The 14,662-nt window shown below is 38.5% G+C and overlaps 4 protein-coding genes across 4 annotated transcripts in view; 2 read left to right on the forward strand and 2 right to left on the reverse strand.

Moving 5' to 3' along the window:
- LOC145468921 (adenosine receptor A2b-like) overlaps positions 1–333 on the reverse strand; it is a 1,393-nt gene extending 1,060 nt beyond the window's left edge. The window contains exon 1 of the mRNA XM_081452630.1: positions 1–333. This exon is cut by the window's left edge and continues 1,060 nt beyond it. Coding sequence (XP_081308756.1) covers positions 1–132 — 132 coding nt within the window. The 5' untranslated portion in view covers positions 133–333.
- LOC145467188 (BTB/POZ domain-containing protein 6-like) overlaps positions 1–14,662 on the reverse strand; it is a 248,144-nt gene that overhangs the window by 70,863 nt on the left and 162,619 nt on the right. The gene's annotated exons all lie outside the window — the stretch shown is intronic.
- Positions 4,815–6,110, forward strand: LOC145468396 (adenosine receptor A2a-like). Its single transcript, XM_081452089.1, has one exon. The coding sequence runs from the start codon at positions 4,850–4,852 to the stop codon at positions 5,876–5,878; it is 1,029 nt and encodes a 342-aa protein (XP_081308215.1). The 5' UTR covers positions 4,815–4,849; the 3' UTR covers positions 5,879–6,110.
- On the forward strand, positions 11,605–13,820 carry LOC145468392 (adenosine receptor A2b-like). Its single transcript, XM_081452086.1, has one exon. The coding sequence runs from the start codon at positions 12,129–12,131 to the stop codon at positions 13,185–13,187; it is 1,059 nt and encodes a 352-aa protein (XP_081308212.1). The 5' UTR covers positions 11,605–12,128; the 3' UTR covers positions 13,188–13,820.

The following is a 14,662-nucleotide window of genomic DNA, read 5'->3' on the forward strand; positions in this document are numbered from 1 at the left end:
GGCAATAATGTTGATGATGGCAGTCACAAGGTTTACGACAAAGCGTTGTGAAGCTCCGTCGAAATTGGGATCCAGCAAATGAAAACATCTTGCGACAGGTAGAAAGTCCTGAGCTGGTGTTTCATTAGCCATAAATGAAGAAGAATTTTCGCTTTGTCGCCTTTCTGTACTGTAGATGTAAACACAGTATTTGTTCTCGGTTCTGGCAGTTTAGAAAATCTTAGCTTTGAACTCTCCACGTTCAATGTCTTGCTTGCTTTCTGATTTCAAAATATTGAAAATATCTGCGTTTAACTTTGAGTTGAACATCGCAATAACATAATTCTGGGCTGAAACTTGTGACTGCGAAAACAATATTGGAAACATTCCATATCTTGTTTACGGAGAGGTATTACGGTGGATCAACTGCACCGCCTATGAGATGCCTTTTGGTAATCACTGAAACATTATTGTGCCACGCTTCACAATGGTGGTTATATTATAGTTAAACAAACGGACGGGTATTGTCAGACCAAATCATTTCGAGCAAAGAGGATATGTACTTTTGCAAACACGGTAATATTAACCGGGTATTGCGCCTTTTCAGATATGATAGATGTAATTGCCTAACGATCATTATCCCCAAACTTAATTAGTCACAGAGCACATTTCAATTTTCTCTGTTTGTTCTTATGATGCAGTGAAAGCTCCCTTAGAACCTTTTTTTTTCTTTTGCAAAAGAAAACCCGAATAAATAAATAAAATAATAAAATAATGAATAAATCTTTTTTTCAATTGCAAAAAAAAATTGGCAAAGCTATTCCAGTTACCGGATGTAAATTTCGGCGAACGTTTAGCACATTTGACAAAGAACCTTGTAATATCATTATCAACGTGCATAAGTTCCCTCATATTAATCCATGTTGCTATTTTTACCAGTTCTCGCCTACGTTCTACGCCTACTCGGGTTATTGAGGCTGATTAGGCTGTTAGGAATAGAGTGTGCTAATTTGCCTTAAAGTAAATACATGCACTAGACAAGTAAAATTCAGAAGAAAAAGAGTGAGAAAAAGGACAAATTGGACTAAATTGCAAGGTAGAAATATATCGGTGAATCTAACAATGTATATAATAACTACTAAAACCTAAGGTTGCACGCGGACGGCTCTATAAAAAAGATGACATTTTGTTCAAGGACCTTAAGGTGTCAGAAAAATTGTTCAAGTAACGGCCGCTGAGTATTTTGCTGATGCCTTCAAATTTCATCATCGGATGTTTAACGCTCTCTGACGTCTTTGATGTTCAAGTAACAGCTCAACTAGCAAGTAAGTCAGGTAACGGCCTTAAACTTATTTACAAGAGTTAGCATTTCTAATGACTTTTATCTGTTATTGACTAAAAGGTAGTAGAGCTCAGCAAGTAATGAATGCTACCAATTAAAAGTATCACAAGATCTTCAGCAGAATTAATCCTTATTGGAAAAATGACAAACAGTACTGTCCGTTTTGTCTCTGCACTGTTCAAAAGACATATATGAATATATAAAGACGCAGCTTCCTAAAGAGCAATCTTGTCTTCACCTAATTCCGTGCACGATCTTTTCTGCTTCTTAATCTAAAACTCCTGCTTTGAAAACATTTGCGTTATATTTTTAGCTTTCCTACGTAGATAATGTTTGCCTTGGCTTCAAGCAATAACCTTCATCAAGAGACTTTAAATCAATACATCGGTAAAGTGTCATATCGAGTTTTTACATGTATCAACCGGTAATTGCGTGATCAAAACTTAACGGTTGTGATTCACATACTCGTTTCAAACCAGAGTCATTGCAGGTTTCACGCGAAAAATAAGATCGCTGTTTAAATGCGCAACCTTCAACATCGATCTGAATTTAGTGTTTTTCTCAGAAAAACTCCCATTTAATTTACGATCCACGAAAATGCAACTAAGTAACCACGTTGGAACGGAGTTCATTTGCGTCGTAAAGCCAAAACCAAAGTAATCTCTTCAGCCATAGTTGAGAATGCAGGCAATCCAATCAACCAATCGAAACTGGCACTATGTGCGTGTACATGAGGCGAAGCGTGGGAGCGAGCTTCGATTGTTTTTCATTATACTTCTGAGTGGATGTACTGTACATGACGTACTTTTCGAGACTCAAATGAAAACTGCTGTAACCGTACCGCTGCAGTCAATCATTTCTATAATGTCAGATGTATTTACCTTACCCAGTGCAATTGGTTAATCCCAAAATAAACTGCTCGTATTCCTTCAAGACTATCATTTGAAACGTTTAACTGTTGATCGAACTGCATCTGCAAATCACCCAAGTTAAATCAACTTTCCTTTAACGTTGAGTTGTTCAAAAAGGGATTCTCAAGTTGTAACGGTTTTAATTAATCCTTACTCCAATTAGTGGTCACTTCAGAAAGTCAAGAGAGCAAGACAGTTCTTTTTAATTATTTCGAAAGTTAGGAATAAGACATCGACAAACACGACCTGCTGCCACACGTAACGAGTTTTCATCTTCTTTGTCAAGATGGAACGGTAGTCATCATCATCACCATCAGTCCTCATCGCGCCATCGGACGCATAAGGCCTTCAGAGTGGTAGTAAATGCACTTTTTTCGCGCCTTTACTCAACGTGAACCTTGGCTTGTACGTACATGTTGCACTGTTTAATGAAAACTCTGTCAGTCAATAATTATATCCCCACCAAATAGTGAATTAGACTTTACTGGAGGTCTTACAATTCTCGTCAACGTGATCTATTTTGGTGCTGGTAGGGAGTTTTAGTAACCACGACGCGACGTCGAATGAATTTTTATTTTAATGCAAGACATATAGTATCTATCTATACGTCCTTACTAATGATTTATTTGGGGCTGTAACTCGATGCTCTTAAAATGTGTCATTCGGTCCAAATTTCGAACTCTGTGATGTATGCAGTTTTCGTCAAATTAGGTGAGGTAACCTTTTCTTGCATTGTTCTGTCGGAAATGGGAGTTTGTCTGCGTGCACATCAAAGATTCTATTACGGCCTTAAGTCACCTCCCCTGTCATATAGTAAATTGACTTCTTCCGTTGTTATTTTTTCATCGAAAGGCTGGAAATCGAGCCATCCAGGTCAGTCATCCGAAATAAAATCGCCGCACAAGGGTACACAATTTAACCGGTTCTTATTTGTTGTTATTGTTATTGCTCCGGTGTAAAGTGCTTTGTGGAAACTTTTGTGGCCTGTTCTCATCACCCAAGCATTTCGCAGCATAACACGTGATAAGCATTTTAGTGGAAGATACGCCAAACGCAAAATAACGTATTCTACCACGTTTCCAAACACCGAGCATCGAGAAGAGAGTTGGAAATATGACCCGTAGCGGAGTATTTCTGACGAACTTCGAGGTGTTTAATTTGGGAATGCGATGAAACACTGCCTCGAGTGTTGTTGATATTATCTTCTCAATCAAAACTAAAACTAAGGAGAAACTGGAGAAATGGAATCGTAACAATGTGTAGTAATTTGGATTAGATATCTAAACAAAGCCATGGCCATGAATTCTTGTTTAACTGACTTGAATTATTAATGCTTTTTTTAAATCCGTGCCATTTTTTTCCGTTGGGTTGCTGCTTGCGCTGCTTGCGCTGGAAGGAGATTGTCTTGCTTCCATACTGAGTTTATATTTGCTATTGAAGGAGATTGTCGACTCGCAGAGGCGATCTGATCTCCAAATTGCTGGATACGAGTCATAAACAGCCCATTAATAGCGTCGCTCTTATTCCTCGTTTCTCTTAAGATAACTGTAAAAAGGAGTTCGATAGACTGGTAAAAATTATTTTTGTCTCGTCAAAGTACTCAAAGTTGTTTGCTTTGCTAAAATTTTGAAACCTCCTGGGTAGAACTTGAGCTTTTTTGAAGATTGTCGAAATTTTGGCAATTCGCAAAAATTTGGCAAGTATTTAAAACTGTCGGTCGTGCTTATTTTACGTTAGGTGTTGTCAGATTTTTCCCTTGAACAAACAAAATTTGCTCTAGCGCAATCCGCCCCACACGAAAGAGTAAAAATTAAGTAAAATTAAAAAAAAGTAAATAAACTTCAAATTTAAACTATAGGTAAACAGTCAAATCGGAACATGAGATGAAGCCACGCAGAGAGCAGTTCACAATGGCATTTATTTCATCTTGACAAGAGTGTCACATCCACTGCGGCGGTGCAAGCCGGATGCGATGATATTTTTTTTTTCCATTTTTTGCGATGATCAAATTAAAAACAGTTATCTGATTTTTCAATAGAAAAAAAAAAAGCTTTTTCCGGACTTTTGCCACTAATTGTACCCTTATAATTCATTGGGGTCCGCCTTTTGGAAAACGCAGCGAGATATATTTCTCACCGAGTGTGCTTGCTTGCTACAGTTTAAAGCTTCACTGTCAGTTTAATACTAAAGAAGATGCACATGTCGAAGAGAATTTCCGTGAGCCGTGAGTAACAAAGATCACACTTGTCAAAGTGACACATCTACCATTTCCGAAAGAAGGAAATAAGGTTGCTAAAGGGTTTTGAAAAAGAAATAACCCCTGATCGCCTTTTTGTGTTTCAGTTAAGAGAAAAATAGTAACAAGTTCTGATTCACCATTATAGTTATCCATGAAACGTGATCTGGAAACACATATCCTACTGATGTATATTGTTAATGCTTCAAAAAGGTCAATTGTTCAACGCCAATGTTGTAAGGATCAAATTTAAATAGCAGATGTTTTCCAAGCAAAACACTTTGAAATAAGAAGGGAAGGTTTCAGTGACAGACTTATTTTGCCTCAAGACCCAATGGTATAAATTCCAAGTGCCACATTATATAAACTGTAGAGGAAGCAATGGCTGCAGATAACACCTCCATGCAGGATCGTTTGTTTGTCACATCATGTTTCCATTTGCCGGATCCCGATTTCGACAAAGTTTCAGAACGTCTCACCATGAACCTTGTAACCGCTATCATCAACATTATTGCCTCTCCTTTCGCAATGATATCCAATTCTTTAATTGTCTTTGCCATCTTCACCACTTCTCGTCTACGAACGCCCTCAAACCTTTTCATCGGATGCCTTGCTCTCTCAGATGTCTTTGTGGGCCTGGCAGTCCAACCATCTTACATTTGCTTTAGGCTCATGGAAAACCAGCATCGTTCGGTCCCTTGCTTTGTAAGAGTTATATATTCTAATTCTTTCTTTGTTTGTTGTGGAGTGTCCTTCATGACTCTAAGCGCTGTGACTTACGAGCGTTTTGTGGCCGTTCGACTTCGAACGAGGTATAACGACGTGTTTACAGGAAAACGCGTTCTTAAGTTTATGGCAGCCATTTGGATCCTGAATATCTTATTAACAAGTCTGCAGTGGGCAGGAATAAACCAAATCTCAAGAGAGATTCATTTCGTCTTGTGGCTTCTCTGTCTTCTTGTTTCCGTGGTTGCAAGCATTGGAATCAGTTTGATTCTGCGTCGACATCATCGTCAATTACACTGCCACAGCACAATTTTCGAAAATATCCGAAAACAAAGAGAATTGAACCGGACAAGAAATATCTCATTTATCGTTGGGGTTTACTTGTTGCTTAACATGCCTCTTTTGTTCATAAAACTGTATCGCCATATTTTGAAACAGGACATCAAGACTTATAACCATTACAGCTGGACAGAAACTCTTGCTTTTCTTAATTCATGTACGAATCCGTTTCTCTGTTACTGGAAGGGCCGTCGAATTCGACAAGCAGTTATAGCGATACCAGAGAGAATTACCCGTCACTTGTTGATTAGCAATGAAAGAATGCATAGTACTAAATGCAACAGTAATAGCGCCAGGCATATGGTGAATACAGAGGAGGTGACAGTGGCTGTGCGATCAATGTAAATGCAACAAGCAAAAGATTCCGGGCGCTTATATCGACAATCTTCGATTTGAAAAAAAAAAAAAAAATCAGCAACATCAAAACGCTCCAAAAAAGCTCGAAAACTGTAAATGTGATTCAAAAATTCAAATTGTAAATTTGAGATTCTCTGCTCTTTGAAGTATGGTTGCCATGGAAAAACACAATTGTCAAACAATTGATACTCTTTTATTTATCTGAAAATGGAAGAAAACAGGTTTGACCACTGCAGCTTTACAGCTGTTAAACGTATGGACGTTTGGAATCAGCTTCCCCTCTAAAGTCCAGGGTAAATCATAACGAGCCAGACGTTCTTAGCAACCAAAAAACAGACCTGGGATCCCGTGGAGATGTAGAACTTTTAGTCCTACATCTCCACGGGATATCCAGTGTCTTGCAACATTCCAGTGTAATCATATCCCTGTCGGTGATCGTTTATGTTCCACAAAACGCGACAAGTTTTGCACGAATGTGTCATAATCCTGAAGTGTGAAATTATATTTACTGTAACACAATTCCATCGTGTCAGAAAGATACAAAACATTTTAATAGTCGGCGATTCGGGAAATCGCGTGACTGACGTGAAGAATTTGGATTAAAAGAAAAAATAACGTTGAAACAATGTGTTTTCTAGGTTGGGGCGCAAACGCCAGTTTAAAACTTAGACTTTTCGATACATTTCTTACCCTTGTAAAGCTACGGAGCACGTATAGATGAAACGTTTTCGCTAATCTCAGTTATCACTGTTATTCACTAAGCGAGGGGACTATGCCCAGCAGCCCAGAAATGCTCGAGAGTCAGAAATGTTCTCAGATTTTCCACGGAAAGCCTGATTGAAACCTGTTTAGGGTATTCTCTGTATACATGTTTGTTGCTTAGCGATTCCAAAAATAATCTGAATTTTCTAGTATTCGAATTCGAAGATCATGTGCACCGACACTTTGAAAATCAGTTAATGTTATGGGCAGTCAGGAAATTATCTCAACAATTATGACAAAGCTCTCAAGAGCGATAGAAATCTCGAGTACATAATGTAATTCTTTACGAGAAATGCCGAGCGATTCTGGAAACAGCACGACGGAAAAATCACTATCACGATTTTGTTACATATCCCGAAGCGCTCAGCAACTGTATTGCATGGACTTCGGCCTGGATGAACCAGAAAGGATATGTAACATGTTCCTATAATGTCACGCACGACGGAAAAATAACCATGGAGATTTTGTTACATATCCTGAAGCACTCAGCAACTGTATTGCATGGACTTCAGCCTGGGTGAACCAGAAAAGGATATGTAACATGTTCCTATAATGTCACGCACGACGGAAAAATCACTATCACGATTTTGTTACATATCTCGAAGCGCTCAGCAACTGTATTGCATGGACTTCAGCCTGGATGAACCAGAAAGGATATGTAACATGTTCCTATAATGTCACGCACGACGGAAAAATAACTATGACGATTTTGTTACATATCTCGAAGCGCTCAGCAACTGTATTGCATGGACTTCAGCCTGGGTGAACCAGAAAAGGATATGTAACATGTTCCTATAATGTCACGCACGACGGAAAAATCACTATCACGATTTTGTTACATATCTCGAAGCGCTCAGCAACTGTATTGCATGGACTTCAGCCTGGGTGAACCAGAAAAGGATATGTAACATGTTCCTATAATGTCACGCACGACGGAAAAATCACTATCACGATTTTGTTACATATCTCGAAGCGCTCAGCAACTGTATTACATGGACTTCAGCCTGGATGAACCAGGAAGGATATGTAACATGTTCCTATAATGTCACGCGCGACGGAAAAATCACTATCACGATTTTGTTACATATCTCGAAGCGCTCAGCAACTGTATTGCATGGACTTCAGCCTGGGTGAACCAGAAAGGATATGTAACATGTCCCTATAATATCACGCACGACGGAAAAATCACTATTACGATTTTGTTACATATTCTGAAGCACTCAGCAACTGTATTGCATGGACTTCAGCCTGGATGAACCAGAAAAGGATACGTAACATGTTCCTATAATGTCACGCGCAAGGGAAAAATGACGATTTTGTTGTTGCTTTTTGTATCCTATAGTGTCACGCATTACTGAAAAATTATGTGGTTTTTGTAACATTTTAGTAGCTCTCTATTCCCCATACAATCTAAAAGCATGACAATGGGTGTAAGTTATGATATAAATAAAATATTAATCGCAAGACTTAACTTGGTGCGTTTGACTTGTTGAGTTTTGAAGCTGTTGTCTCGATTCGATGCTCTGGGAGGTTGGTCACGGGCAGCGCAAGCTGAAAACACTTTCTGGTTCTCTCCGTCGTTCTTGGGTGAATGAATTCATGTATAAATCAATCGTGGCTCGCGGTTTCGTTTGGTTTTCAAGAACTGTTTTATGGTTTAAGCGAAAACCAATCCAAATGTATAGTCAGGGCAGCTCTTTTGTTTCCCTTCCCGTGAAAAAAAAACCCACGCGCCTTCTTTAACTCCTCGAGGCAAATTCGATTGGAAACTGGCTCAATTTCGCACAAATGCGTCAGAGAGACACCATATCCTCTAACTCAGAGGCACATCTCGTTTTGTGCCCGTTTTCAACGACCGATGACGGGTTCATTCGAAGTCGAAGTCTTTTTTATATATGACCGCCCAATATTCCCGCGTTATGAAAATTTATTATAAAATATCAATTGTGTGGCCAGATCATATCTGAAAATAACCAGGTTACCTTTGTACACAATTACTCTCACTGAAAGCAATTATCGCTAACCACAATAGAACCGCAAAAGTCTTGCGATGACAACAACCTAACAGATAAATGACATCACCCCATGGCAACCGGACCTGGCGAATTTTTGAGCTTCCGGTTAGCTCTGGCTCGTGATGCAGTCGAACTTGTATACATCGGCCCTGAATGATGTGATCACTTTAATATATATATTTAGCGGCCAGTTGTCAAAGTCGCGCGTTTTTGTCCATACAAACATTGTATTTGTTACCTATATTAAGACTGGTTAAAATATCAAACATAGGACTGCTAAAAGGTGGGCGCGACCCCTAATAGAGGTGCTACCTTAATTTAGTTACCAAATAATATATAGATTTAGCTAAGCTTAAAACTGAGCCCGATTAAGCAAACCCAGGATAAGCGAGAATTTTGATTTGAGTTTTGTAACTTGGCGGTAAGGTTTTCTGTTTTTATTGTATGGCCTTCTCTTTTGAGTTTGAATGATCTCAAACTACACAAAACAAAAGCAGTGAGATGCATTTGTATACAAGACCAATTATACTTTGGTTTGACAGGTGTCAATTGACCATAACATGGACGTCCAATTTCAAAGAAATACGCTTTAAACGAAGGCTGCACGTCTCTGTCAACCTATTAGCTGAAACATGGCCACCGCCATCTTGCCCGCTTCGCCGCCGCCGCCGCCGCCGCCGTCGCCGTCGTGCGTACGCACCCACAAGCAATACCTCTAGTCATGATAACCGTGGGAAAGTCAATTCATGGTTTTCCTTTTCTTTCTTATATGAGTATGGGGCTCCGCTTGGCGGTCTTTTGGGCCACCGGAGCTCCGCTATTATGCGGCCACCATTGAAGGAATACCTAAAGCCACATGTTATTTTACTTAGAGGTAACTAATTTAAATTCATTTTTACATTGTACCTTTTTATAATCTTACTGTATATTTTAGAATTTTTATTGTAGCGAGTTTATTTTGTAAGTAATGTTATCCCTATAATTAATGCATTGTAATTAATTTTACACGTCCCCACAAGCTTTGAGCTTTAAATCTTATCGTGTTTAAATAAAGGATGGCTGGTTTGCAGTATCACGCCATCAAAAATAAAAATCATAACCATTCAATCAATTTAGTCAAGAAGCTGGGATATGAAAGATGATTGATATATAAACAAGCTCGCCAAGATTGAGGTTTGTGCAGTTTTTCATTCTCCCGTTATTCGGAGAAGTGTGTCACTCAAATTTATGGAGCTTTGTATGAAGTCGCCATGTTTGTGCCCCTCAGAGGGACACAAACATGGTGGCCGTAAAGTAACAGAAACATCTGTCATCGAGTTTTGCCATTGAAACGAAAAGTTATTACTCTAGAGCTCCGAAACATTGAAATTAACACTTTTTATAGAGCAACAACTGTTTAGTTAGCAAAAACTTGAGCAATTACCCATGTTTTTGACTACTCGAGAACCTTATCGGGCTGCCATTTTAATGTCACACAAGGCATAAACTTGGAAATTCAAACGTGCCCTATTTCAAAATGAGGAACCCTGTCGAGCTTAAATGCTGCAAAACGTCAAGTTATTAGAGGGTCTTCAATCTGTTGAAACTAAAACTTCAGAAGGATTGGTAATTTCTTATTTTGAAAAATGATGACGTCACATGAAAAGCGGCAATATGTATGTATGTATGTATGTATGTATGTATGTATGTATGTATGTATGTATGTATGTGAAAGGGATAAAACTGTAGAGTTTATTTAAGTTCTACCTGGAATTTGTGTTGAGTTAGTCAGTTCAAATGTATAGTTCATGTAAAGAGCACAAAAATAAAGTAAATAAATTTGTACTTCCTTTATTATTTACTTCTCCTTACATAACGAATATTTAGAAGAGCAGTTTCTCCCTCCCTCTTTCACGACAAATCTCTAGCTAGCTTTTTATCTCCCGGGTAAATTAACATTGGCTTTCCTAGTTTCCCTTGTGATCGAAACTGACGTAAGAGTTTCTTTAAATCATGTCGAATTCCTTTTTGATGCGTCTAGCAGAAAATTGAATGTAAGAAAGGGGGTTATTAATTTAATTTTTCGCATGGAACGTGGATCGTGAATTCAAAGGGAATTCTACAAAAAGAAATTCTTGTTAATGTTAAGAGGTGCTAAATGGCATTTCAATGGGAATTTTAATTTCTCGCGTAAAACCTACAGTGACTTTGTTTTGTTCTCGCTTTGCCAAGCTTTGATCACGAAATTACCAGATGGTAAAAACTCGATATGACACTTTTCCGATGTATTGATTTAACGATTAAATGGCTCAGAAAGGTTTTTACTTGGGGTAACAGAAATATTATGTTGTAAGGCCGAAATTAAAAAGCAGGTGTTTTCAAAGCAAGAGTTTTAAATTAGGAAGCAGAAAAGACCTAGCACGGAATTAGGTAAAAGCACTAATTCCATTGCTTTTTAGGAGACTGCGTCTGTATATAGTCATATACTTCTTTTGGACTGAGGCAAAAACGAAAATGTTTTCTCATTTTCACCTAATGATAATTCTGCAAGATCTTTCTTTTTTTTAATATTGCCACTATTGTGTCAGTATCCATAACTTGCTGAGCTCAAGTGGAATTCTTGTCTACATGAGATAAAAATCATTAGAAATGATAACTCTTTCATAGCAGGGAGCCAACATACTGGTTTTAAGTGAGTGTAAGGTCGTTGACCCACGATGCTAGTTAAGTTGTTACTTACCCAACAAAGACATTGCCAAATGTTCTAATACTTTGTCGAAATTTGCATCCGGTAAGTGGAAACATGACAATGGCCTTACCTATTTGTCTCGCAATTGAAAGAAAAGACATTTAATTTAATTTTTTTTTCTTTTTCAGTGCTTAAATTAAAATAATAATAATAATAATAAAAAACAACAAATGGGCAAACTTGAAGTGTGCTCTGTGACTAATTAATTTTGGGGATAATGCTCGATAACGCAGTTAGATCTATCATGTCTGAAAGAAGCAATACCCGGTTAACATTAACGTGTTTGCAAGAGGACATTTCCGCCCTTCGTGAAATAATTTGGTTTGACAATTCCGACTTTTGTTAAAGTAATATAGCGACTATTTCAGAGTGAAGCATGGCACATTTATGCATATTTGAGAGATTGCTAAGCAGCATCTCGCAAGCGGTGAGGTCGACTCACCATAATACTTATCAGTAAACAAAACACGGGACATTTCCAATATCTTGTTTTCGCAGCGTGAACGAATTTCAACCGAACCGTACCGTTGAACCCAACCACACGTTATTGCGCTGTACAAATAAAAAAAAAAGGCGACATTTTTGAAGCAAAATACTTTAAAATCAGAAGAAAGCGAGGCATCGAATGTGGAGAGTTCAAAGGCAAGGCTGTCTCCTCTGCGAGAATCGCAAACAAATTCTGCGTATACATCTTTAAGACGGCGACACTGAAAGCGAAAATTCTCCCTCATTTATGGCTAATGACACATTAGCTCAGGACTTTCTACCTGTCGCAACATGTTTTCACTTCCCGGATTCCAATTTCGACGGAGCTTCACAACGCTTCGCCATAAACCTTGTAACCGCCATCATCAACATTATTGCCTCTCCTTTGGCCGTGATATCCAATTCTTTAATCGCCATAGCCATCTTTACCAGTTCTCGTCTACGAACGCCTTCAAATCTTTTAATAGGATGTCTTGCTCTCTCAGATGTGCTTGTTGGCCTAACAGTTCAACCAGGTTACATTTGTTTTAGACTCATGGAAAACCAGCATCGTTCGGTTCCTTGCTTTGTAAGAGTCATGTATTCCAATGCGTTTTACATCTGTTGCGGTGTGGCCTTCATGACTCTAAGTGCCGTTTCCTACGAACGTTTAGTAGCAGTTAGACTTCGAGCGAGGTACAACGACGTTTTTTCGGGAAATCGTGTTTTTAAATTTATGGCGGTTATTTGGGTCCTAAACGTCGCATTAACAAGTTTGCAGTGGGCAGGGATAAATAAGATTTCGAGAGGCATTCATTTGATCTTGTGGTTTCTGTGTCTTCTGGTTTCCGTGGTTGCAAGTATGACGATCTGTTTTATTCTTCGTGCACATCATCGTCAATTACTTTCCCAAAGTACCATCTCCGAAAGCATTCGAAGACAAAGAGAATTGAAGCTAACAAGAAATATCTCATGTATCGTTGGAGTTTACTTGTTGCTTAACCTGCCCGTCTTGTTGGTAAGCCTTTATCACCAGATTCTGGAGCAGGACATCAAGACTTATAACCACTACAGCTGGACAGAAACTCTTGCTTTTCTGAACTCCTGCACAAATCCATTGCTCTGCTTTTGGAAGAATCGACAAATCCGTCAAGGAATTGTCGCGATTGGAAGAAGAATAACTTGTCAGTTAGCAAATAGTGACGAAAATATTACAGCAGTGGTAATAAGTAAAAACAGCAAAAGTGTTACGCTGTCGAGATATACATATACAGGGGAGGTTAATACAGCTAATACAGCCGAAAACATAACAACGAGTACAATTTGAGATAATAAAACAAATTATTTACGTAAATCCTTTACAAAATTAGCATAGTCTTTTTTTTTTCAAATTGCAGAAACTATACGATGAGTAACGTGCCATTTATTAATTAGCACTATCACATCTTTGCAGGGACTCGCTTCTGACGGACTCGATTAAATAATGCGTAATTTTGGTTATTTGTGATCATTTCTGATGTCCATTTCCGATGTTCCAAGTACCAATCAGGTATCGACCTTAACAAAACTACACAAGGTTTTAAGACACACAATTATCGTGGGATGAGGTTTATATGCGGAGAATATGTTCTTTTTCCGATGTTCACGCTTGACATACAATGACTACTATGAGAGATTTAGTTCAACAGAGATAGAGAATTCTTTAATTAGTAAACTACGGAAAATTTCCATACATATATTGGGAAATCCAATATTTAGATGATCTTGGCAGTCTTCTTTTCCTCCCGTGCTACCTAAATTTTTTGAACAGATGCTTTGAATGAGTTAAAGTACTAGTACAAATGCACGCATGTGCACAACAAGGACGTGACATATTAGGTCTGGAGGTTATCTAGCAAGTTTTATACCTGGAGACTCCGCCCAGAGGTCCACCCCCTGACCCTTTTGTGTACCATTTAGACAGAAAAGGGACCCCTTTCATATGCCTTTCATTCAAAAAAGGCATCCCTTTCACACACCTACTTAACGACACTGCATCACGTTTCTAATTAAACCCTTGGAATGAAGTTAATGAACAATATTACGAGAGAACAACAGGCATTGTCAGAAGAGATATTGAGGCGGGAGTCAAGATACTCCGATTTCACCACCCTTAAATATATCTCAACTTGTGAAATCTACCCCCCCCCCCCCCTTCAACATAGCTGAAGCCTGAGAAAGGTACCCCTTTAGGGCGCAGCCTTTAGGTATAGGCCATTATAGGGAGTACCGTACCGCTCTATGGATAAATCAGAGAAATTGTAACTTTACAGTGAATATTTATACATTTTGTCGTGTTTTAGTGATGAATGTTGAGTAAAGATACCGTAGAGTCCTGATGATAAGATCCCAGGCTGCAGATGAAAAAACGATTACAGAAAAAACATGTTTGGACTTTAGTTTCCAGGAAATTCGCTCCCTTAGGAATTAGTTACTCGGAACTCTTTACCGTGGTAAATGACCCTTTTACCAGTGAGTATGACCAATATTTTCGGGGCTAAATATTCCGTAGTTAATACCCATGGATACATAAAAAAGATCACATGCAGCGCCCTCGACATTTAATGTGGTCAGTTGCATTGGTGTTTTGATGTCTAAGGTATTACGAGCAAATCACGTTTCTCTCTTTGTCATTGATATGTAACTTAAAAGGAAAAATGTTTTTCCTCCATGTGCCATTTTTGTTACCTTGGCAAAATCCCGTGTAAACGTTGTTTCACAACGTATACTAAAACCCAGCAAAAAACAAACAAACAAACAAAA

This window comes from Orbicella franksi, chromosome 14 (assembly GCF_964199315.1).
Source record: "Orbicella franksi chromosome 14, jaOrbFran1.1, whole genome shotgun sequence".
NCBI lineage: Eukaryota > Metazoa > Cnidaria > Anthozoa > Scleractinia > Merulinidae > Orbicella > Orbicella franksi.

Excerpts from the sequence above, each read along its gene's own strand:
- LOC145468396 (XM_081452089.1), top strand. The coding sequence starts at position 4,850 with ATGGCTGCAGATAACACCTCCATGCAGGATCGTTTGTTTGTCACATCA.
- LOC145468392 (XM_081452086.1), top strand. The coding sequence starts at position 12,129 with ATGGCTAATGACACATTAGCTCAGGACTTTCTACCTGTCGCAACATGT.